The sequence below is a fragment of the Emydura macquarii genome, unplaced genomic scaffold (genome assembly GCF_026122565.2).
Source record: "Emydura macquarii macquarii isolate MOO-44397 ecotype Brisbane River unplaced genomic scaffold, CSIRO-AGI_Emac_v2 contig_2768, whole genome shotgun sequence".
Classification (NCBI taxonomy): Eukaryota; Metazoa; Chordata; order Testudines; family Chelidae; genus Emydura; species Emydura macquarii.
In genome coordinates, this window is record NW_027132905.1 from 49,496,573 (window position 1) to 49,521,728 (window position 25,156).

The following is a 25,156-nucleotide window of genomic DNA, read 5'->3' on the forward strand; positions in this document are numbered from 1 at the left end:
CTGTATTTGCTTGCTGTGTCAGGAGTAGATGATTAAATAATCAACACAGGCGCTTATAATATCAGCGTAGGTCAAAGGTCCCCAAACTGTGGGGTGCGCCCCCATGGCGAGGTGTGGAGGAACATTGTGAGAGGCATGGCAAGGCCCAGGCCAGCCCCCACGGGGGACAAGGAGGGAGTGCCTGCCCTGCTCTGCCCAGAGGTCTGCTCTGTTTCTCAGCCCCAGCTGGAGGGGGTGCGGATAGGAGTAAGGGGGGGCATGATGTAGCTACTTGTATGGCCCTTCTCACTGTAGTATCTCAACACCTTATAAACATGAATGGATTTATCCTCACAACCCCTCTCTGAATTAGGAAAGTATCATCCCCATTTTACAGAGGTGCAGAGAGATTAAGTGACTTGCCTAAGATCTCACAGGAAACTTGTGGCACAGTTTGGAATCAAACTCAGTTTTGTGTCCAGTCCAGTGCTTTAATGACAAGACCCTCTTTTCTCTGACTTCAGACATCCTAGAGGTTAGAGACACTGTTTGTTTATATTGGTACACCATAGCTTGCAGCCAGCAGCACTTTGGAGTTTGACTTGAAGTTAAACATAGAAGGAACTTGTGTGTCAAAATCTTTCTTCAATATTCTTGCTCATGGTAATTTTTCTCAGGTTTGACCCAGCTGCTTAACTTTGACCCTTGCTGGCATTACCAAATTTAGCTTAATTTCCATTTTTACTTCAATGCCTCACTCCTTATTCGCAGCTGTATAGTCCTGTTGATGTAGCTACCTCCCTCCTGTCACAGTCTTTCTTTCCTGTAGATGAAGAGGAAGACGAGGAAGAGGTTTATAAAATGGCAGGTGTGATGGCGCAGTGTGGAGGCCTGGAATGCATGCTGAACCGACTGACTGGAATCAAGGATTTCAAACAAGGCCGTCACCTCTTGACTGTGAGTCTGAGCTGTCCCAGCAGACAGAGAGACTGTGTGGTAGAGCAAATACATAAGCAGTCAAGAAAGCTCTGGCTTTTAGAATAGCTGCCTACCAACAGCTGTCCTGTACTGCAGCTCTCATATTGGAGCAGTTTAAATTCACTAATCCATGTCTAGTAAAATTGTAGAAGTTTTTCCACCTTTCTCCTCCCCTTTTAGTTCTCTCCGTTAACACTTCTTCAGAAAAAGCCTTTGAAGTCTGAGAGAGTTGAGGGCATTGAGCAGTTTGCAGGATCAGGCCCCAGGTTGTCAGCGTGACTATTTTATGCATTAGAGTGTCTTACTGGAAAATCACAATCTTCTTCTTGGGGTTGATGTTTCAGGAGAGGTCACATCTTGTGCCTTCCAATGGGTTTTGGAAAGTTAACAAGATTATTGGGAGCTTTTAGGTTCAGCTGTATCCGGCCAGTACTTTCAGTGGTATCTTGTAAATCACATTCTCTGTTTCTTTGTAGGTGCTGCTGAAACTGTTCAGCTACTGTGTGAAAGTGAAAGTGAACCGTCAGCAGCTGGTCAAACCTGAGATGAACACTTTGAATGTCATGCTGGGAACTCTGAATTTGGTAATGAGGAATTTTGGCCCACAGTGGACTTTGGTAACCTTGGCCCAAGTTCTGCAGGATTGTAAAGCATGCCCAAAGCCATCAGTGTAGCCTGATGATGGCACCAAGAACACAGATTCTGAGTTAGTATGGAAACTTGGGAATTTAACCCTGTCTTTGGGTGATTAGATGCATTTATCTGGAAAGTAACATTCCAGGTAACAAAACTTTTTTATCCACACCTTAGCTGAGATCACATTCATGCCCTTCCTCAGTAATGAACAGGATCCTCCTCCACAAATTTACCAGGACTTCTGAAAATTATCTGTTCAGCTTTATTTAGACTACCCAAAATTTCAGTCATACTTGCCTTATAGCAACCAAAAGAGAGCTTAAATAACCTCTCCGTTCTGGTGTAAACTAAGGACGTATCAGCCCTATTTTCCTTCTGTCATCTATTAGCCATTCCCTGTTTAGTGATAGCTGAGTCATCTATTTCCAGCTGAGATTGTTAGAGTTGGTGCTATAGTGACTGTCATCTTCTCTGCAGGCCCTGGTGGCAGAGCAGGAGAGCAAGGATAGTGGAGGAGCAGCTGTGGCAGAACAGGTGCTTAGTATCATGGAGATCATATTGGATGAGTCTAATGCAGAACCACTGAGTGAGGACAAGGTGAGTGTTTATGCTGGGTGTCACGGAGAGGGAAATACTGACTGGAATCTAAGGCTTGTAAATGTCTTGTTCAGGGGTACAGACCTTCAAGGGGTATAGACAAGTGCTGAATCAGGAAACTAAGCCATGCTGTCAAACACAACAGTACTTGGCAGATTCAGCCTTGGTGAAGACTGTGTTGGGGGCAGGAGGAGGAAAAGTGACATGGAACCAAAAGTGTTGCAAGATTCCTACCAAACTCTTTTGCATTGTAGAGGTGTACTGATTCAGAGTGGCTGGATCAGCTGACATGGAAAGAGGTGACTCTGCCCTGTCCTTAAGAGTGCATTTTTATGGACTCTGAAACCACACTTGGTTTTCTGAATAACTGGCAATGTGAGAAACACTGAGAAATGGGGCTTCTCTCCTTCCTCTGAGTACCACTATCCCAGTGGATCTGTTGGAACTACTAATGCTTGAGTCAGACCTCCTTTGGGCTAGGGTTAGATTGTTTTGACCCAAGAACATTTTAACAAGTTGTGGGAAGCCAGTTATTGATTAGATCAGCTGCTCCATTAGGCACCTGAGAACATGCTACAAATGCAGTTTCCCCATGACCATGAGACTTTTACTGTTGCTGTCTGTTCTTTATTACACTGTCTTACTGAGATCCAAAAGCTCTGATTTCCTCTGGATAGGGAACAATCAACAAACCACTGGAATAGGAGGAGTCTCCTGAAGCCTATAAATTAATCCTGAACATAAATCATTCTCCTCTTTGCAGGGTAACCTTCTCCTTACTGGTGACAAGGATCAGCTGGTAATGCTGCTGGATCAGATTAACAGCACCTTTGTCCGCTCCAATCCCAGTGTTTTGCAAGGCCTGTTACGCATTATCCCTTATCTGTCCTTTGGGGAAATGGAGAAAATGCAGATCCTGGTTGATCGATTCAAGCCCTACTGTAACTTTGACAAGTACGTTTTGTGACTTCAGCAAAGAGCACCAATTAAATTAGAATTCTTAATAAATTAACAGCTGTCTTCCTTAATGTTCACATTAGTCTAATGGGTATTTGCAGGAGAAGAGAAGTCTGCTTGGAGGGTGGGAACTCTGGAGAGCTTATCTGCACTGATATAATGTGTGTGTTTGTTAATCTGCAGAGTGAACCATTATATCTGCTGAGTCCTTAGAGCCCTAAATCCATTGCTGTTTCCTCTCCTCATTCAGGTACGATGAGGAACACAGTGGAGATGATAAAGTTTTCCTGGACTGTTTCTGTAAAATAGCAGCTGGCATAAAGAATAATAGCAATGGCCATCAGCTGAAAGATCTCATCCTCCAGAAAGGAATTACACAGAATGCACTTGACTACATGAAAAAGCATATCCCCAGTGCAAAGAAGTAAGGGTCACTTTGTGGTGTGTGAGGTAACCCTGTGTATCCTTATCTCCATTTCATCGTCTCCCAATTGAATGGTCTTCCAAGGAGAGGGATAGAGTTCCATTGCTGGAAAGATTTAGGCTTGATGAATCCCTGGTGAACAGGCTCTTTGAGAGGACTGACCTGCAGTGGCTGGCAGCTGTGGATTAGATGACCGAAAGTCTCTTCCAGTTCTGTTTGATTACTCAGATGCTCCAACTTGTCTCATTTCCTGGCTGTATCGTATCCATCACCCTAACACAGAGTGCTCACACTGAGGGTCATCTCATGGGCCTAAAACTAAACCTGAAGCTAACAACTGAATGAGGAGTTAGCTGTTAGTGTGTGCAGTGTGGAGGAGGGAGTGTGAACGTCACGTCAGTTACCATTTTAAGGTTTTTTAAATAAACTTCTAAAATTTAAACTAAATATTTGAGCTCAGACAGGATGGAACAAGGTAACGCTTCTGTTTCTAGGTTTAAGATCTCTGTGTGTGGAGGGGAGGAGGGAAAGGTGGCCATCTTTCCTAGGAGCCCATATAGTGCAAGCTGGCTGTTGGCTGGAAGCTAGATACCTTTTCAGTGCTGGCGATTATCTTTTAGCTGCTGTATGTTTTTGCCTTCTCTGTGTAGTTTGGATGCAGACATATGGAAGAAGTTTTTATCTCGTCCAGCACTTCCTTTCATCCTGAGGCTCCTTCGAGGTCTTGCCACACAACACCCTGCGACACAGGTAAGGAGATGCTGTCTTGGAAAACGGATCAGGATGCAGGTGGCTCGCTTGCTACTGGGAGCGTCTAGGGTGGCTATAGCTAGATCTATCTTTTCATAGTAGTTTCTGTGGTTGAGTTTGGAGGGCAGCGTTGTTCTCATACACGGTCAATTCATTAGTCTGGAAAGAATTAGTGGATTGACTATGTCCATTCAAATGGAGATATTCTGGTGAAGTACTCTCTGGTTCTGTGTGGCTCAAGATTCTTCTTTGGTGTTACATTTTCCGGTTCCTTTGAAGTGGAAGATAGAACCATAGACTGTGGCTGTGATGGGTTTTCCATGGGTGTTGTTTTTAATGGGCTTCATTTATATGACAAACGCCTTTTAGCTCTTGGTTACTCTCAATGTGTGCAGTTTTAGGACATGATACAGGTGCATTGTGGAAGACTGAAACACCAGTTTTGGGCACTTGTACCATTTGCAGTGAACTACTCCCCTTAAAACGCTTGTAGTGGCCCAAAGCACTAACCAGTCAATCAGTGGGTCAGATGGAATAGTTCAGGTCTTGCTCACATCTTTTCCTGAAGAAGCTGCTGTATTTTAATCTCTGACAGGTACTAATAGGTACAGACTCCATTACAAACCTGCACAAACTGGAGCAAGTGTCCAGTGATGAAGGTATTGGGACGTTAGCTGAGAACCTTCTGGAGGCACTCAGGGAACATCCAGAGGTGAACAAGAAGATAGATGCAGCCCGAAAGGAGACACGTGCGGAGAAGAAGCGCATGGCTATGGCAATGAGGCAAAAAGCCTTGGGCACTCTGGGAATGACGGTAATGCCCATCCACAGTAATGGATTCCGGTGGTCGATAGTGAATGTAGTATTCCTGTCTTGCTAAAAATGCCACTGAATTTTTTTTTTTAAAGTGCAAGACAAAGGTTGACTGACCAGAGCTTTAGCCACATGGTCTTTGCATGACTCTTGGAAGAGTGAAAGTCATTTACCTGTACCAGGGTGGGAAATCCTTTAACCCTCAGGCGCTTGGAACCCCAACTATGGCGATGTTTTGTCTGCAATAGTCCATTGACCATAATCTTGTCACCTAATGTTCATTATATGTCAGCTTTCTATGCACTGGTGGTTGTCTTTTATAATATAGAAAACTGAAGGAAATCTCTGGGGTCCCAAAATATTATAATTCGGATTTACTCTTGATTGGTGACACTCGGCATCAAGATTATGGGAGCTTCCCAACTCTACTCAGACACCTGTGACAGCTGTACGGTTTGAGCAGCATTCTGTGCTCTAATGTTCTCTTGTTCCAGTAACTAAGATGCTGTGAGACTTAGCAAATATAAATTACTCTCTGATTTTATTCTCCTAATACGTTTGACTTGTTCTCTCTTTCAGACAAATGAGAAGGGCCAGGTGGTGACAAAGACTGCACTCCTTAAACAGATGGAAGAGTTGATAGAAGAACCAGGACTGACCTGCTGTATCTGCAGGGAAGGCTATAAGTTCCAGGTATAGCAGAATAGCAGCAAGAAAGCCCTAATGTGACATGGGGAAAATCACCAGTGCACGTCCTGGTGCCTGACAGAGATGGTGCTGTGACACTGTAGGGCCAGGTGATCTCAGGTTTTGTTCCTGGGGTCAGTAATTCTCTGCTGTACTTTGGAAATGAGGATGGTGGTGCTTGTTAAATCAGTTCTCTGGCTTCCCTTCACCATCTGCATCAAACAGAACTGGTTGTCCCTGTATAGCCTAGCTCCTCTGTGTCTCGTTCTGAAGGAAATGGGGATGAGATGTTTCTTCTTTGAGCAGCATCCTTATGGGTGCTCCACTGTAGGTATGTCTGTGTCCCTGCACTGCTGATCACACAACTTCAGCAGCAGTGTCCTTTGGGCCCGTGCATTTGCTGTCTTTCCTCATACTGCGCCACAAGGCAAGCTAGCGTGCATGGGCTAACCGTCCTCGGCCTTTAGCTGTCCATTAGCGATGGTTAACTCTCCTTTTCAGGTTTAGAAACCCTTTAGCCTTCTTGAACTTTTATTTGGCCATGCCTTGAAGGAAGGAAGGAAAGAAAGAAAGAAAGAAATTTTGTTTGTGTCAACCCCCCTGGACAAGGGTATGCCCAGCTCTACTTGCAGCAAGACAATCCTGGTCACAAGCAAGTTCTCCCAATGCATTCGCTGCCTCAGCAAGGGCCACATCCAACAAAAGTGCTCCCTCTGCCACCAGCTCCGACTGAGATCCTGCAAGGACAGAGAGCTCTGCCAGAAAGTCATCTTTATTGAGGTGGCTCTCTGACCACAGCCCTCTGGTGGGCTTGAGTCTTCCCCTCAACCTTCGACTTCCAAGGATAGTGGGCCAAAGAAACAGTCTGGGGACTTCTCTCACAAGTCGAAAAAGAGCTGGAAGTCCCCGCAATGAGCCCAGGGATAGGTGAAAGCAACCGCCATCTCACTCAGCACAGATGTTGTCCGGCACCCACACCTCATGACAGTCGGTGTCCGGTACCGTTGATAGGCCTACAGACCCTTTGGACATGGGCACCATATCTTTGATACAGAGAACCAAGGACATACCCGAAGACACTCCCAGAGCATGAGCTGTCGTTGATACCACCAGTGGCAGTGGTCCATCCAGCACTGGAGAGGTCGAGGTCCCCATTTCCACCGACACCGGCAGAATTCCATCAGGCTGGTCACCAGGCTATGTTGGATGTTCCTGATTCTCTGCTCCTCCGTGCCAAAATCAGGGAACTGAGCCATGGCAGACAAAAGGATATTTCCCCACAATCATGCCATGCCCTTCCAATGTCAAGTGAAGGATTGGACAGTGAGCCAGACTGGGTTTCTCTGTACTCCTCCCAAGCTCCATTTGGGACCCAATATCGACAGGATCCAGGAAAGTACCACCAGATGGCACCTTGATACGGTCATCTGTGAGCACCTCCATGAGGTCCTATGCCACCACAGTGGCCATACTGGGACCTCTGGGCAGTGCATCGACAGCCTGCTGTGGGGGTGCTGATCCTCACCTGAGAACCTCCCAGACATGACCCCTCGGTCACAGCATCGTGGGCCTCAGAAGCCCAAGAAGTGGAGGAGCACGAGGTAGACACAGAGGAGGAGGTCACACCTGACGCCATATCCTCTTCTTTGCCAGACGAAGCGGTTGTGCCATTGCCACCTTCCATGGTGGATGACTTCCACTTGTTCCAAGAGCTGGCGAAGAGAGTGGCAGACACTTTCCACATAACAGCAATAACACTCAGCAATAACAGCCCAAAGACTCTCCAAGTGGGTCTCAAATTGCATCAAACAGTGCTACCAAATTCACAACATGACCCCTCCAGACTCAATCTATACGCATTCCACAAGATCAATCTCGTTATTTGTTGCCTTCTTTAAGAATTTTCCCATTGCAGAGATCTGCAGAGCGGCAACATGGGCATCAGTCCACACTTCCGCAAAACGTTATGCAATCACCAAGGTCTCTGCCTCTGATGCCATCCGTCTTTGGCTCCACAGTATTATCATCTGTGACTAACAGCTCTCCAAGGGGGGTACTGCTCGGGAGTCACCTACAGTGAAGCACCTATAGGGACACTACTTGAAGAAAAAGAAGTTATTCACCTTGTGCACTAATAATGGTTCTTTGAGATGTGTCCCCCTATGGGTGCTCCACTACCTTCCCTCCTCCCCTCTAATTCAGAGTTGTCACTGACTCTGCAGTAGAAAAAGAACTGAGAACACTTAGCCCTCGCGTGATGGCCAGCCTCGTGGTGCAGCACAAGGAGAGTGAGTGCATGTGCGGGTCCGATGGACACTGCTACTGCAGTTCTCCGATCAACAGCGCAGGGACTCAGGCACACCTACAATGGAGCACCCTTAGGGGGGATACATCTCAAAGAACCATCGTTACTGCACAAGGTCAGTAATTTCTTGTTTCCAATGAAGAGTTAGGCTCCTGAGGATCTCCTGTAGGGCCTAGCATTAGTAACGATCCCTCCTGCTCTGGTGCCTGGTAAGAGAAATAGTACAAAGAATGCTGGCCTCATCTTTGAAATCACAGCTAAACCCTATTGAAGGGTTTCACATAGGCCATTCACTTACCTTGGTTCCAGTCTAAATAACAGATTTGAATAGCAAGTATTTTCTGTGGTTTGGTTCTACTTTCAATATAAAGTGCCGGTTAGCAGTTTCTGCTCTTAGCAGGAGAGATATAGGCCCAACAGGATGTAGTCTGCATCCATCTCTTCTGCTAGGAGCATGTTTTGCTATGATGCTTCTGTCTCCAGCTGGTAATGTGGTCCTAGGTTAATTGTCTCCATGAATTCCCCCCAGGTGGGAAGTGTGGATTGGTGAGTAGATGCTTGGGGAAAGCTTCTTTGACCCTAATACCCTCCTATAGATGGGAGCCATTTAACTCTTGAGTGAGTGGCAAACGACTAGCCACTTGCATGTGCAAATATTGAATCTCTAATAAAGCTTTGGTTTCTTACAGCCTACAAAGGTTCTGGGTATTTACACTTTCACCAAGCGGGTTGCACTTGAAGAGTTTGAGAATAAACCCCGAAAGCAGCAGGGGTACAGCACGGTCTCTCATTTCAACATCGTTCATTACGACTGTCATCTTGCAGCTGTGAGGTAAGGTCTGATCACTCTCTTGGGTCATGGTGCTTTGTATATGCATTTAATGTCCCTTAAATCTCCAACCCAACATACAATGCAACTCAGCATGAACATGCTTATCCAGAGATCATTGTTCCATCATCCATCCATCCATCCAACAGCTGCTGTCTTCCACCTTTATTATGGCCTCCTTAATACGGTAATTACAAACATTAACCTGTTTATAAAGGGTGTTTATGGAACTAAGCAGCTATGGAGTACCGCCCTTTTCGTTTACTGCTTAGAGTAATGGGAGGCAGTGTGGCCAGCACTGGATTGGAGCTCTGAGATCTGGGTTCTATTTCTAGCTCAGCCATTGGCCTGCTGGGTGATCTTGGGTGAGTCATATTCTCTTTCTGTGCTTCACTTTCCCATCTGTAAAATGGGGATAAAGATACTAGCCTCCTTTGTAAAGTGCTTTGAGCTATGTGACTGAAGAGCAGTGTGTAAAGATCTAGATGGTGGTATTAGACAAAAGCTTAAATAATTGTAACCCATCTGTGTATAACCTCTTTGTCAATACAGACTGGCTCGTGGCCGGGAAGAATGGGAGAGTGCAGCCCTACAAAATGCCAACACCAAGTGCAATGGTCTTCTACCAGTGTGGGGTCCTCATGTACCAGAGTCTGCTTTTGCAACCTGTTTAGCAAGGTGAGTATAGAATATTACTCTTAACAATGGTTTGTATTCAAAGTAGATGAGATGGGGAATTGCTGTAGGACATGTACATATTAACAAATTTCTGACTGCAAACTCAAAATGGAGTTTCCAATGCTACAAACAACTAGGTGCCATTACTGATCACCAGAGTCTACACCACCTGCTGTCTGTCAGAGATGCTCCAAATTAAAGTACACTTTGTAACAGATCATGCTGCCGTGTTCAGACTGGGGTGGTAGAAACACGAAGAATAAATCCACCACTAGCTGAGCCCAAAACTAATAATCATCATGTACCTCATTGACCCTTACAGTTCGTAAGTTCTAACTGCTGGCATTGCACGGTTGGTATCTGTCTCTGCTAAGAAATGAACTCATTGCCATGGGAGAGTTTTGCACCTCTCTCCCCAAAAGAACCCATCTGCAACCACTAGTGTGTTAGTGGTGGCTATGGCGAAGCTGTACACAGCTCTCACTGAATTAATGAGCATTGATTGACCTTTGTGTTGTCTCCGTTTTTAATCACTCTGAGACTTCGTTTAAATCTCCACTCTGCAATGTATTTGTAAGAAAGTTTAATATTTGCAATTGGGCTGAATTGCTAGCAGTGGAAAGTGAAGAGATGATAAAATAGTTTAATCTTTGTGCTGATGAAATTCTTGTCCTCTCTACTGAGATTGCTAAGAAGGGGTACCAGTTGTGGTGGTTTTTAGGACAAACCTGATTGACATCAACAAGTCAGTTGCATAGATTGCCACACAGCAGTCAAGTGATAATGACTTTCAGTCACTCCTGGATTCTGATCACTGACCTTGAGTGGAGGAATTCCCTCTCCCATTACCAGTTCTCTAAGCCATCTAGTCCTATCCTTTGCATTTGTAATGTTGTGTTGGATATTCAAATCAGTTGTACCTCCTACTCCATGTCAGCCAAGGAGCCACGTCCCAAGGCCTTGCAGTGGGAAAGCAGTGCTGATGCTTATGCTCAGGAAACCTACTTTGAATTGGATTTGCCCAAGAAAGATGAAAGAGCTCCCTTTTCTGTGGTGTTAATCCAAAGTGATGGTATTTGCATTTTAATCTCCTGCTTCTTTCCTTAATGCGTTTCCATGCTGTATTTGCACAAATTCTGAGCTGTGACTTGTTTGCAGTGTGGGAGGAGAACTTTGACCTGCATTCCCACAGGAGTGACTATATATGCAACATAATCTATTACTGTTTTCTCCAGACACAACACATACCTCCAGGAGTGCACAGGGCAGCGGGAACCTACCTATCAGCTCAACGTCCATGACATTAAGCTACTATTTCTCCGTTTCGCTATGGAGCAGTCATTCAGTGTGGACACCGGAGGAGGAGGAAGGGAGAGCAACATACACCTCATTCCATATATAATTCACACTGTGCTTTATGTCCTTAACACGTCAGTATCTCTTTGGGTGTCTTACCTGTCTTTCCTCATGTTGACTGTCCTATAGAAGGTCTCCAAATGATACATGGATGAACAGCTGCCAGTGGAGTCTCCTGCTGGGTATAGCTGTGGGTGTGGAAGCTTAACAAGCTTGTTGGGAACAGGGGAAGATAGCAGAGGGAAGGAGATAAATCTCTTAGCAATTGTGGTGCAGGTCTAGTGTATGATATGCTGAATTGTTGCATTCCAAGTTGATACTGAAACAGTGAACAAGAGAAATCTTGATCCTGAGCCTCACAAGCAGGATGCATTAGTGCTACAGTGCATACATTATCTGGTTTACTATGGAGGTGATGGGAAAGGTTGGAAACTGCATAAAAGTTTTAAAAGGAAATGAATTAAATCCTTGATGTAGGTTATTACATTTATTTGTCATAGAAAACACAGCAGCTTGCGAACATGTAATCAGGAGCCTGATTTAACAAAAGCAAATTCCATTCTGTGTGCAATAATTATCTCTTGTGTTGGACAAAGTTGAAGGGTGTTCAGGTTATTAGAGATTAAAGGGACATTGTCAGGATGTCATATTTTTGGTGGGGGAAAAAACCAATGATTTCCTCACCTGCTTGTGAAAAAATTAAATCTGCTTAATTTTTCACCACTTCCCTTCTTTTTACCTCTCATCTTGGGTAGTAAACTAATCTGTTTTGCTTCCAAGTTCTCAAGCACTAGCACTGTGTTTGAGTTGTTGATACTTCAGTGACATGTTTATGTGTCTACAAGGTCTGCTCCACTGGTATTTAAAAACAAAATAGAAACATTTCTGTGGATTTTGGTTTATGTGGAAGTTTATTTTTACTAAATCTAAATTCCAAGCCCCATTTGAGCTGACCGTTTGTCTCACTGTACACGTGTAGACAGCCAACAGTCTGAAGTGTGCTTAAACAAATGGGCTTGATGTAATATTACATTACGAAGTATGATGCCTTCTAGTGGTCATGGAGAGAGAGATGGGTTCCCTTGGGAACCTTTCTACTGCTTTGTACTGTTGGAGGGAAAAGCTAGTCTGCTGCCATTAAATGTGTGTTGGGAAATCTAAGGCAAAGGACACATGGGGGAAACTGGACTCTAGATAGGAAATACAATGTTGGTTGGTTGTGTTGTCCTTCTTATACACAAAGTACCTCATGCAGTACTGAGTTACAGTGTAACAGAGCACACTGCCTGGGCTAGTTGTTCACTCTTCCCTTGTATTTCAGAACCCGAGCAACTTCCAGAGAGGAAAAGAACCTTCAGAGTTTTGTGGAGCATCCCAAGGAGAAATGGGTGGAGAGTGCCTTTGAGGTGGATGGGCCCCATTACTACACAGTCCTGGCACTGCACATCTTGGCCCCAGACAAGTGGAAAGCTATGCGGGTTGAAATCCTCAGGAGGCTGCTGGTTATTTCACATGCACGTGTGGTGTCACCAGGGGGGGCCAGCAGGTCAGTAATCATCACAGCTTTTGTCATTCCTGGAGCTGCCCAGTGAACTTACTCATGTTACCTCCCACTTGTTAGAGCTGCATAGCAACATGTCTGATGCTAAACAAAGGAATGTTTATTTTTTGGAATAGTCAAGATTAACCCTTTCTCTCTATATTTGTATTTAAACCCACATGGATGGAGGCAGGCACATATATAATTACATGCAGTCTTTATAATGTATTTATGCACATGGAGTTTCTTCTGCTGTCCTTTCCCTATGGTCAGAATTGGTCCTGGTACCAATCGGTTAGATTAGTACGCCCAGATTTTTCCCAGGGAGATTTAAAACCTGCTTTGCATGTTGCTCTCAATCCCAGATACTTTATCTATTCCTAGGATGATCTCAATGAGGGGAGAATCAAGTAGGTGAGAGCTGGGAAGTTACAATCAGTGAGACAGTATTGTTGCTTTATGCAATGGTGCTGGCTAATTAGTGGGTGGTGGTGGGTGCTGAGGTAGTAACACTTGCCTGTGTGAATTCTCCATTCACTTACCCTGCCTGCCCCAAAGCCTCCATGACTGGATAGCTTTCAGGGCATGTGGCAAGACTTATTCAAGAGCTCTCTTCCCCCCTTAGGCTGAGAGAATTTCAGAGGTGTTCAGTTGATTACTCCCAGCCCCTCAGATAGACAAATCTAGGGACTTTTTGCTCGTGCGTCCTAGCTGACCGTAGCTGTTGGGATGGAATGTGGAGAGGAGTGTGGCTTCTAATGCACTGAAGTGATTTTTAAGTCAAAACCAGCACCTTAAATTCTATCCTAAGCCTCACTGGAAGCCAGTTCAGTTTCTGGAGCATAGTGTACGTTCTCCATGTGTTGGACACAGCACAATAAGCAAGCTGCTGCAGTCTGCACTAGCTGAAGTTCCTAGGTACTTTTTAAGAGTAACACCATACAGAGCACCACTGAATAATCTAATCTGGCATGTGTAGCTGGCAATGGTGTAGTCTCCTTTCCAAGTGAAGATGGGGAGAAAAGCTGCAGTTCTCTGCGCATCTAGAAGCAACTGAGGATCCAGTACAGTGGTCCTTGGATTGCAATCCTTAGAAACAAAGGTGCATGTACCATCCACTCTAGTATGAGCAAATATCACCTATGCCACCACCTCTGGCTGGTTGTTTCCTTCAGCCACTCAGCATCATTTGTGTCTTGCTCCGATTGTGTTTGTCAGATACAGGTAAAGCCAACTGGCTTAGCTATGTGGGGCTGATGGAATGCACCCCATCGTGTCTCACTGTCACAGTGAGGGCAAAACCAGAAACCCACCATATCCCGCATGGAAGTGTTCTCAAGCTCATTAAGCCCTTGTCCAGTCAGAGAAAAATTAGAAACCACTCTAACCCATTATCATCCAGGAGCTACAAGGTCACAACTTAATTGTCAATGGTAATGGAGGATCTGATCCTCAGCGGTGATGAGCACCTGCAACTCCCATTGACACCCCTAGTTGAGGTTCAAACGTAACTGGTAAAGCTGAAAGAATCAGTATGGACAATGATGCACTTTTGAAAATTTTAGCTTTTACTCCAGTGCCAGGAAAAGATTCAACCAGTGGGCATAGTGTGTGAAGTTATTACTGAACCAAGAGTTTTAGCAAGAGACATCCTTAAACATATGATTCACAGTGTGGATTCTTTGTGAAATTGGGGGGTAGGGAATCTTTTGCATTTTTTTCATGTTCCTAACTCGAACCTTTGTAGAATATTCATGAGAGAAGAGAGGCTTCCAAGCTGCTAATGTCTAACTTGCAGCTGGAAATCCATGCGTAGCTGATGAGCCTGAACCAGCTTACGTTAATGCAAATATAGCAGCTATTGTATTGAGTAGCCATTCCAGATGGCGGCTACATACACTTAACCCACAAGGGCCTTTTAGTTTTCAATTAAAGGAACAGAGTCCAATTATATCAAAACCATTCACATAAAAAGAAATTCTGTCTCAACACTATTTGGGAATCCAGAATTAGCCTCACTCTGAGTTGCTCTTCTTCCGTGGAAATTTAGTCACCTTTACTAATTGGTTTTCCTTTTAAATAATTAAGTCTGGCCACACAAGCAGGCTCCCACCTACAAAGCCACATGTTATAAGGAGAGGGAAGGTCTCTTTGACAAACACATGGCTTATAAAATAATCTCAGTGTATGAAGCAAGACCTATACATTTGGTGGATTTTAGCTGTGTACTTAATCTGAGGATGCCCTTTTCTCTTTCTGATCCAAGCAGTGGCAGATGAACTTGTTGTAAACCTGTACAATACAGGAGGGAGATGTCTCTAAACTTTAAAGTGACAAACAGGAAGCAGTATGTGACGAAGTAAGGCAGATGTACCTATAAAAATTCCAAATCCATTAGGATTGTTAGCAAGACATCCCACCTTACCAGAGGCTGTTGGTGATTAGCTGAAATTTTGTTCTTGGAAGCTCTAGCTAAGGGGATCTCCCTGCATTTTCTCCCCTCTTACCCATCTCATAGCACTTCTCCAGACACTAGAGTGTTGAAAGCAAACTTAGAAGGACTCTTGGGACACTACTAGAGTCAGGCTTACCTGAGCTGGAAATTCCCACAGTCAGTGATGGGTTCTTCTCCTTTGATGGGCCAGGGAGTGTGATTTAATCTGACAGGAATGGAAATACTTCACTGAAGTTTTTCAGCAACACTTTACTACTGAGTACACCCTTGCAGGGTATATGTTTTTTTCAGAGACAGCTAAACAAACACAATATGGATTCAGTTTGAACCCTCTATTTCCCACCTCCACAGGCTTCCAGATGGCTATCCATCAGTCGAAGTGTTATTCTAAATGTTCAGAGTCTTTGAAGAACTCAGCTCAAGTCACACTTTTCTGAATGATTTTCTAAAAGTAATACCTAAGATGATTGACTACCTAACTAGAAGGTTTTTTCTGTGTTCATTTGACAGCCCTTTGTATACAGTCCCTCTCCTTCTTTCCCTCTGTATAGTCAGCTCCACATGTTCTTAACATGTCTGAATCTTTCACAGAGTGACAGGATTATAAAACTACAGAACTTGGTAGAAGACAGAGGAATAACTGTAGCACTGTAAATAATACATTGAAAAAAATTGATTAAAGTTTCAAGTTAAGTGTCACTTTAGCTGGCTGAAAACGGACCATGCTCAGGCCCCTCTAGTGTTAGTACACTGCTTTTAAAAAGACTGGTTTATGAGTTTTGGAAAGGTGGCAGATATTCCAGTCAAAACTAAAGTTGAGGGTGGCTCTTTATCCAGGAAGGTAAAAGGACATAACCGCCTGCTGAGAAGGTTCAGACAAAGTACCATAATTATTCATTGTATCAGAACCATTGAGTAAGAGGAGCTGGTTGAAGGTACTGAGCATTGAACTGGGGCCTGGAAACCAATTAGTTCTTTTTTCCAGCTCTGCCACTGACTTGCTCTGTGGCCTTGGCTGAGTGTTTCTCCTTCGTGCCCATTTTCTCCTTCTGTAAAAGGGGGTGTTGTTGGCTTCCCTGCCTCAGAGTTTAGTTACACCTTGTAAAACAATTTACAAGTGCTAAGAATCACAGTGCACAGAGGTCTAAGCCTAGACCAGCATGGTAATGCGAATGTTTAGTCCACATGCTAAAGCACAGAGCAGTGCTTATTCACAAAAACATGTCCCATGTGTATTATTGAAAGGTTTTTGGCTGTTGCAGCATTCATGCTATTCATCACATGAGTTACAAAGCAGAGTAAAGTGATTAACTCAGAGCTTGATTTCATTTCCTTCCAAGACTGACAGATAAAGCAGTGAAGGAGTATTCAGCATATCGCTCTGGCCTTCTCTTCTGGGCTCTAGTAGATCTAATTTATAACATGTTCAAGGTAAGATCTCTCTGGAATCAAGGCTGTTGGTTTGTGTCGGGGGGTTTTTGTTTTTTTAATGGACGCTGTTATAATCAATATGATATGTCTGCTCTGTTCCTTTGAATGGTAGGCAAGACTCGAAATCCTTGAAAATTTCAAACTCTGCTTGCTCATAAGAGGAGGAGGGGTGGTACAATATCTGTCGCTTGTGATCACCCCAGTTATTGGCCTTACTACTTCAGACGGACTTATAATGTACAGGCCGCCTCACTCTCTCCTTGTTTCTCTTCCTGTTTTTCTCTCTCCTGTTCACGCATTGTTTCAAAGAGCTTCAATTCCGCACTAGAGCAAATGGTTGGAGTAGCCTTTGTTGCAGGGGTGGGAAGGAAATCCTGGCCAGGGACACTGCTTAAGGAGTCTGACTCTGCTCAGAAGGGAAAGATAACATACAGCTCTCTCCCCCAAAAAAGCAAACATTTAATTAGGGTGAGGTGGAGAAGGAAAACTCTTGGGAGCTTTTTAAAACACTGTAGACAGGAGGAATAGAAAGTCTGAATATTATGCACCTTTCCTATGTGGGCATGTTTACAGGGGGCAGGAAATCTAAACCCAAATGCAACACTTCAGAATGAACTAACATTTTTAACATGGGACATCAGGTTAATTGAACCATGTATTTTCTAAAGGTTGTATGCAGTGGTGTTGTAGCCTTGTCAGTCCCAGAATATTATAGAGACAAGGTGGGTGGGGGAATCTTTTATTGGACCAACTTCTGTTAGTGAAAGAAACAAGCTTTCAAGCTACACAGAGCTCTTCTTTAAGTCTGGGAAAGGTACTCAGAATGTCACAGCTCTGTTTGACCTTGTATTTAAGTGTGACACTCTGAATACCTTTTCCAGACCTGAAAAAGATCTCTGTGTAGCTTGAAAACTTGTCTTTGTTACCAACAGAAGTTGGTCCAATAAAAGAGATTCCCTCACCCACTTTGCCTCTCTGTTTTTTAAAGTGTTCATTATTCTACAGATTTGTCCCTTTTTTCCTCCTTGTAGAAGGTGCCCACCAGTAACACAGAGGGAGGCTGGTCCTACTCTCTGGCTGAATTTATACGACACAATGATATGCCAATACATGAAGCTGCAGACAAGGCCCTGAAAACTTTCCAGGAGGAGTTCATGCCAGTGGAAACCTTTTCTGAATTTTTGGATGTGGCTGGTCAGTATTAACTTTACCTTCTAAAGGCTGTTTTTATGTAACTCGTGACTGTCAGTTGCTTGACAACACTCCAAACACTTGCTTATGGAAATGTGGGGAGATGATGGGACCTTAGAGCCCCTGATGCATCCTAGGTTACTTAGAAAAGCATTCTTTGTGGATAGTCTTCTGTTTCTCTATTCAATCTGCATTCACTGATGTGTGGGTGAAATAAACTTGTTTCCTAAAAACTCACCGGCTCCTGCCATTTCCCTGTCTGTAAAATGGAGATAAACAAAACTTACCTTTAGAAAGGGCTTTGAGATCTACCAGTGAGGAATGCTGTAAGATATGTACAGGGTAAGAGGTGCTGCTGCTACTTCCACATCTGAATTTGTAATGTGCCATAATTAACTACAGCATATATGATTCCAATTTCACAAGAGGATTGTGGAGGAATTAACAGGAACAGATGAACTTCTAAGCAACGATGTTCCTGTTTTCATTTAAAAATCCCTAGTAATAAGGACCAAAGGAAATGTAAAACATAAGCTATAGGAGTGGAATTGTTGAACCAGAGGGGTCTTCCACAATGCATCAGCAGGGGCTTCGGATACCTATAGTATTTTAGGTCTTACCCTTCTGTATGAATAGGGGCATCTTGCTGCTGTTTAACTTGGTTTACATTTTGCAGGATCCTCTCTAGTTTTTGTAAGTTCATCAGTGGTACAAAAACTGTTAGTATCAGATAGGGTACCAGCTTTCGTAGGAGCCATCACCCCAGAAAACCAGAGAAACTCACCCACTCTGGAGCTACTCTTAATCACTTTATCCTCCCCAACTCCTATCTTTACTAGCAATTAGAGCAGCCATTATTCTCATCATCCAACCTCCTAGCAGAAGATGTCACTATCTTCATATATCTTTTTGACTGCATTATCTGTGCTACAGATGCTCCCCACTCTTCTACAGCAGCTTCTAAATGCATGTGTAATGCCAGTATTTCCTCCTATGCCACTTCTGTAGGTGTGTTGTGAAACGAACTAACTAAACCTGAAATGAGGCTGTGACTGAAATCCCCATTGGTATATCTGCACCAATGCAAACCCTTAGTGTAGACAGGGTAAACAGCTGTATGCTGCAATTTGCCCCAGTAAATTGCACTGGTGCGAATTGCAGCTTTGTTTGTCTACATTAGCTGTTGGTACTGACTGCTCTATCCGGGCCTTACGAGTCTTATCCATCTTAATTGACATGGGTCTGCTGTTCTCAGATATCAGCTGGTATATATTTGCTTTGAAGCAGTATTTTGAGTGGCTGCTCTGTGACAGAGCCAGCAGTGGTGTAGCTTGCCTGCCTTTGGAATCTAGCTCTACGTGTCGTGATTCAGAAGGGCGTACATCCCCTGACTAACTTACATATGCTGTTTTTTCAGGACTCTTATCAGAAATCAACGACCCTGACAGCTTCCTCAAGGATCTTTTGAACTCCATCCCCTGAGCACAGAGAAGCAACTTGCAAAGATCTACAGTAGCTTGCCTTCCATCTCTTTGTGTTCCTCCTTGTGCAGTCTTTCCCTCCCCCAAGGAGTGTTGCATTTTTTTTTATTTTCTACACTTTTTTTTTTCTTGGAGTGATTTGGGATTTAGACTTCTTGTTTTATCTTGTATTTCAGTGCTTCTCTATATAAAGCCTTGTGTATTCCAAGTGATAGAAGGAACTGTACAGACTGAGGATCCCAGCCAGTCAATCTTAACACTTTTTAGTGTGCACCTCTTTGAAATTAAATAAATTAAACACAAAAGGTCAAGGTGGATTTGACTAGTAATTTAACCAGCCAGTGGCAGCCTAAACACCGGGTTCCCTTTTGTCTGGTATCTTAGAGCTCCTATGTTACTGCAGTTCACTCAGGGTCAGAGCTGTTGCTATCTTCAGCCCTGTGATGAGGAGCATGTCAAAATCAATAGTTGTAGTGGTTGAGGAAACAGTCTGTGTTGCTATGTTTACTGACTCATTTTGCATACATTATAAAAACAGATTTTCTCTTCTTGGGGTGTTGGAGGCCTATGGAATACAAAGACAGCATGTTATGCTTGATTCCCTCATAGTTCTACTAAAGAGAGGATAGCTTTCACAGCTGCAGTGATCTCTCTTTAATGACTTTGTGTGTTTCTCCACTCATTGAAACTACTGGCATTTAATATTATAAATGATTGACGCATGTTGTGTATACCAAGATCTTTCTAGATTCCATTCACTCGAGGGCTGTCTTCAAAACAAGAATGCACCCTAATGGGTTGGGAAATTTTACCATACAGGGAGATCTCACCTATACAAGGAGATGAAGTTAAGGAAATGGGACAGTTTTGCAATTAAAATCCGATCCTTAGTATCTGATAAAGTTTTGGTTCCTTTGAGAATCATGTGGGGAATAGACAAAGTAGGCATGTCAAGATGGCTGCCAGTCCTTTTAATGGTATACGGCTTGCTTTCTGTGGTGTGTACCCTAGCTTGAATCCAGGCATCAGTCTGTTTGAACACAGCCTTGGCTCCTCTCAGCAAGTTATGCATGCTGGTAACTTATCTTTGCCATCATCTCTGCTGTCGTGTAACCAGCTGCAGCCTGGTTAACCTGGAATCCAATAAAGCTTTCCCCATCCTTCTGTCTCTGTATGAACTTGAATTTCATCAAATTGAGATCAGTCCCATAACTTAGCATTGGGTGACTGGTAAACCATAGTTCACAGATTGAGTAACTAAGCAGACCATCTGATGCTATTATTAGCCTTGGACATGTATTGATACAAGGATGGGTGGAGGAACCCTGTTCTCACTTATCTCCATGGGAGGTGTCTCTGGGTGCGCAATCCACTTCCAAGTGTCTGATTACATTAATTGGGGGTGTTTGGAGTCCAGAATAGCCAACTGAACAGTGGGAGTATTTACTAAAAATAGATTAGATTGGGGCGAAGTGTATCATGAGAAAGTTTAAGTGGGATAAATAAAGCTCTATCTATACATCTGCTTTGCCCTGTAAGGCACAGACAGCAAGGGCGGAGAATGAAGTGTTCTAAGGAAATCTGTCTCGGCATAGCTCCCTCTGAACAAGGTTGGTGCAATGTAATAGTTCTCTGTGGCTGGGGAGGCTAATGCCAGCTAAGCACTAGACCACAGGAACAAGAAACTCCCCTTCTTTGCAGAGAACTTACTTGCAAAGACAGACTTTGCAGACTCAAGTCTGCTTTTTGCTTTCAAATCAGCATGTGATACCAGGGGCCTAAAAAACTAATAGAAAATGCTTAAACACTCAGGTAGGAGTACAACTCCGACACCACTATGGTTCGGTACTGCTTTTGATGCACCCACATGTATTGCCATCAGGAGTCAGACACTACTGAAGTCCAGTTTCCAAAAGGAAAGGATCTTTCAAGCCAACATAATTAAGAAGAGAAGGAGTTTTTGAGAGTGAAGTAGAAAGCAAGAGTCAGCTTGTTTCAAGAACCCAAATCTGTGCTGCTGTTTGTCATCTTCTGCTTTCTGTGATTCTAGTGTGCCGATCACCATGGCATCTACGAACCAGGTACAAAAATAAAGTCAGAGTTAGACTGCCCACCTATCAGAAAAAAGGAGCCTATTAGCTAAGGCTACAAAACATAGTTTATCATTTGACAGTGTTATGAAGGAAATTAACCACTGCTTGCCATTGCTACACATCTGTCTGTAATGTTATATAAAAAAAAAGACACATGTTCTTCCATGGTTTTCTTGCCCTTTAGCAATAAATAGAGCATATGGCATATTTTCCTGAGCTTTCTACCTGTAGATGGACTAAGGTTTTATTTTTCTGTGTCTTAGTTGCATAATGTTCGGCAGATCTTCCCCTGAACAAGGTGTACTCTCTTCTTGTGGTTTCACAAAGCTTGGGGGTGAATTGCCAGTGTAAACAGAGTTGGTGCTCTACCTGCTTATTATGTATTTTCACATGGCTCTGTGGTAGAAGTATCACGTTTCCTTCTCATCCTTGCAGAGTTAGCCCGACGGGCACTACATCTGCATCGGCTTAAAAAGTGGTAGCTTTGGTGCAGCTATCAACAAAAAAAAAATCTTTCCAATGTATTACCAGCCTGTACCCACTTACACAGCACCTTTCTCTTGTTTTGTCCTGCCACATAACAGAAATGCTTAGGTTTAAAGACTGGCTTTGTCAGTGTTGATATGTGATAGGTCTTGTCCACACACAAACCTGCACTGATTTAATTAAAGGTGTGTGTTTAAGATGATATAATTAGACCTTTCTTTTGGATTATATTGATGCAGTTCAAATAGATTCCTTAGCAATTTAAAGTAAATCACAATAAGCCACTCAACAAAAAAGTATCTGTGTTGGGTTTCGCACCGGTTTAGTTATATTTTGTTTTTACCAGAGCAACTTTTCTTGTGTGTATAAACTACAATGTCCCAAAGGCAGGATTATGGTTTGACAGCAGGCATAGAATCCAGTCTGTGATGGGACATGTTGAACTGTGGGAAAGTCTACAATTAAGATTGATTATTGGTCTTGTCTTACTTAAATATCTTAGAGGGAGTGAACAGTGTGTTGACCACATCTACAGTGCATAATAAATTGGGAGGAACTGAACACCAGGGAGGAAGTAAAAATATCTTAGAAGATTTAGAAATGGGCAGGAAAAACTCTAGCTAACACATGTAGAGAGAACTCATTTGAAAGACAGTGATGCTAAAAGATTAATTTGCTTTCCACTGTCGCCTGAGACATGAGTTTGCAGTGCATTCGGCAGCAATAAACCCCAATGTAATTTTAGCTACACAGGCACCTGAATTATAGGGCAGGGGCCAGAGCTGGTGCTAGGCATAAGCAGACTAAATAATTGTTTAGGGCCCTGAATAGTTCAAGGGGGACCCCTATTAATTAGTATGTGTGTCGGGGGGGCAATATTCCTGCTTCGGACCCCCAATGGCTTGCATAGGCACTGGCAGGGGCATAACCGTGGAACCACCCTTGGAATGTAGTGTTCAGTTTGGGAACCATGTTAAGATATTGACAAATAAGGAAGTTCAGAAAAGAGCAATTAGGGGGTTGATGCAACTGACTTCACCAAGCCCTTTTATTCTTAAGTCATGACACAATGACTACGCACATTAAAGGGGGCCAGACACCAAGGAGAGAGAGGAGTTATTTAGGACAGGAAGAAGGCATACAACTAGGAACAACATAATGGAACTAAGAGAATCTAGTCTGAGTATCGGAAAAACTCCTGATAGTGAAATCTAAGGCTATAGAAGAATTGTGAAGTGGTGGATGTCCCATTGCTTGGGACATCTAAAATGACTGGATAATACATGAGGAAATATATGTATAACAGTGAACAATGCTTCACTGGCTGACTTGGGATGAACTGTGTGGCCTATGAGATCTGCTTCATTTCTGCATCTATGAGACAAGCGCTTCCCCAAAACAAAGATCTGAAATGGTTGCAATGGGGCAAGTCAAGCAAATTGCTCATTATTGAACATTTGTAAATGGTGCCTCAGAGTGAGAATAAAGACACAGTCCCTACTACAGATGCTTGCTTTAACATCTGTATTCTCTTCTTTCAAACCTGCTTTACTGGGAAAGCCCCCTTAGACTGAATTAACATGTTGCCTTTGCTAAAGGTGCAATGCTAGATTTTGAAATTGCAGCAAATGATTCTGTGGATTGTATAAAACCAAAACACGTGAACAAACAAAGCCTGAAAGTCACTCATTTGAATAGACCTAGCAAGATTAGACAGCCAGCTAGATAGATTGCCAGCTGCTAATAGAATGTGTCTTTTGATTACTTTGTCTTCGTTAGCAAATTTAAGAGGAGTCCCTGTTCATACCCAGCAGTCTGAGAACTCTAAAAACTTGTTCTTTTCTTCCCTCCCGTCCACCCTTGCAGACAAGCAAACTTTAGAAGTAATGGACTTGATAATCTGATCGTGACAACACTTACACTGATGAAGCTGAAATCCATCAGTTCCCCAAAGACTCCAACAAAATTTTCAACCCTCTTGTGAGTAATTGCTTGGATACTTTTCTGGTAATGCTACGGTAGACGAACACAGTGCATAGTGCACTTAGCAATAACTCCAGCTGGATTTTAGTGTAGTAGGTATCTCATTGCCCACATTCCCTCCTCTGATGTTAGTCTTTGCACTCTGCAGTCTTTCCCGTTGTTATAAACAGCTTTGCTATTTCTGTCATGTTCTCTATTCCAGAAATACTAACTGTTGATGTTTTGCAAAGAAATTGCACTCTTAACTTCCTGACCTTTCCTTAACTGAATTGTGGCTCCTTGTATTTCACAGTAATTTTCTTACACATCCTATAGAGTGGTCTGGTGTTCTCTTGTCTTCCTGGAGTCAGACATGCAGATCTTTTCTCTGGGCTCCGCTTGTTGAAATCCTTTTTGTTTCTCTCTCTGATACCTACACCTATTTTAGAAGACTTACACTGTGATGACCGGAAGCATGCACCTTACTGCCTCTCATCTTCTCTGCTCCCCTTGCACATGTTAGTATTTCCTCTTAGATATGTGCATCCCACAGTTTCTTCTCTGTTTTGTGTCTCAGTCCAGTTGCCTAGAGTATTTTCAAACAAACAATGGAACTGCTTCTGCGGAGCATAAACATATATGCCAGGAACTTAAATACTTACAAAGGTTCTGAGTTTCCAGTGCAATAAAGGCAAAGCTTAATTCATCTTTAATAGGACACACAAAATGGATAGCTGATGGTTAAGGCAGCAGAAAGGGATTCAGGAGATCTGGGTTCAAATCCCAGCTTTGCCACACAGATTACCTGTATGTGCTTGGGCAAGTCACTGAATCTGTGCCTTAATTCCCCATCTGTAAAATGGGAGAGAGAATCCTCCCTTTCTCTGTCTGTCTATTTAGAGTGTAAGCTTTGTTTGTGCACAGTACCTAGCACAGTGGGTCCTTTGGCTGGGGCTCTAGGCATTACCACAATACAAACAAAATCCCTTTCATCCATAACCATCACCACTTCCTCCAGTTTCCCTGGCTACAACTGGGTTTCTTTAAAAAAGATGTTGAGACACTGCCTGGTGGGCCACCAGCAAAAAGGCAAGGAGATAAACATGAGCCAGTGCCTTCAGAGCCATGTGAACACATCCCGTGCACTGACCTGGCATGAATGTGTTTATATTGGCAGAAACCTCTCGCCACAGCTCAGCTGGATTACGTACACCTTGTTTAACAGTACACCTTGTTCACAAGATCTACCAATAGTTATATAACGGAGGTATCTGGAGAACAGGCAGCCAAATGATTTAGGTTTTGGAAGGGAGACGCAGGAAGAAATATAGCAGTGGTTTGTCTCAGTTACAATATGGCTTGAAATGATGTAGTAGCCTTGCAATGGCTGATTTTCCTTCATTCATGAACCAGATATTCTATCTGCCTCTGGTTTTTTGGGTGGGATTTTCAACGTAGCCTAAGGGAGTCAGGCACCCAATTTATTGACATTCAAACTCCCTTAGGCTCCTTTAGAAAGCCGGGATGT

General features: G+C 43.3%; 1 protein-coding gene across 4 annotated transcripts in view; it reads left to right on the top strand.

Moving 5' to 3' along the window:
• Window positions 1-20,251, top strand: part of UBR4 (ubiquitin protein ligase E3 component n-recognin 4) — a 109,207-nt gene extending 88,956 nt beyond the window's left edge. For all 4 annotated transcript variants that reach the window (XM_067567539.1, XM_067567541.1, XM_067567540.1 and 1 more), the window contains 15 exons: window positions 809-936; window positions 1,434-1,541; window positions 2,071-2,190; window positions 2,954-3,144; window positions 3,398-3,571; window positions 4,222-4,321; window positions 4,917-5,135; window positions 5,714-5,827; window positions 8,816-8,958; window positions 9,508-9,633; window positions 10,869-11,063; window positions 12,311-12,535; window positions 16,325-16,415; window positions 17,447-17,609; window positions 19,024-20,251. In XM_067567539.1, coding sequence (XP_067423640.1) covers window positions 809-936; window positions 1,434-1,541; window positions 2,071-2,190; window positions 2,954-3,144; window positions 3,398-3,571; window positions 4,222-4,321; window positions 4,917-5,135; window positions 5,714-5,827; window positions 8,816-8,958; window positions 9,508-9,633; window positions 10,869-11,063; window positions 12,311-12,535; window positions 16,325-16,415; window positions 17,447-17,609; window positions 19,024-19,088 — 2,162 coding nt within the window. In that variant the 3' untranslated portion in view covers window positions 19,089-20,251. The remainder of the gene's footprint in view (window positions 1-808; window positions 937-1,433; window positions 1,542-2,070; window positions 2,191-2,953; window positions 3,145-3,397; window positions 3,572-4,221; window positions 4,322-4,916; window positions 5,136-5,713; window positions 5,828-8,815; window positions 8,959-9,507; window positions 9,634-10,868; window positions 11,064-12,310; window positions 12,536-16,324; window positions 16,416-17,446; window positions 17,610-19,023) is intronic.
• Window positions 20,252-25,156: the final 4,905 nt, after the last annotated feature.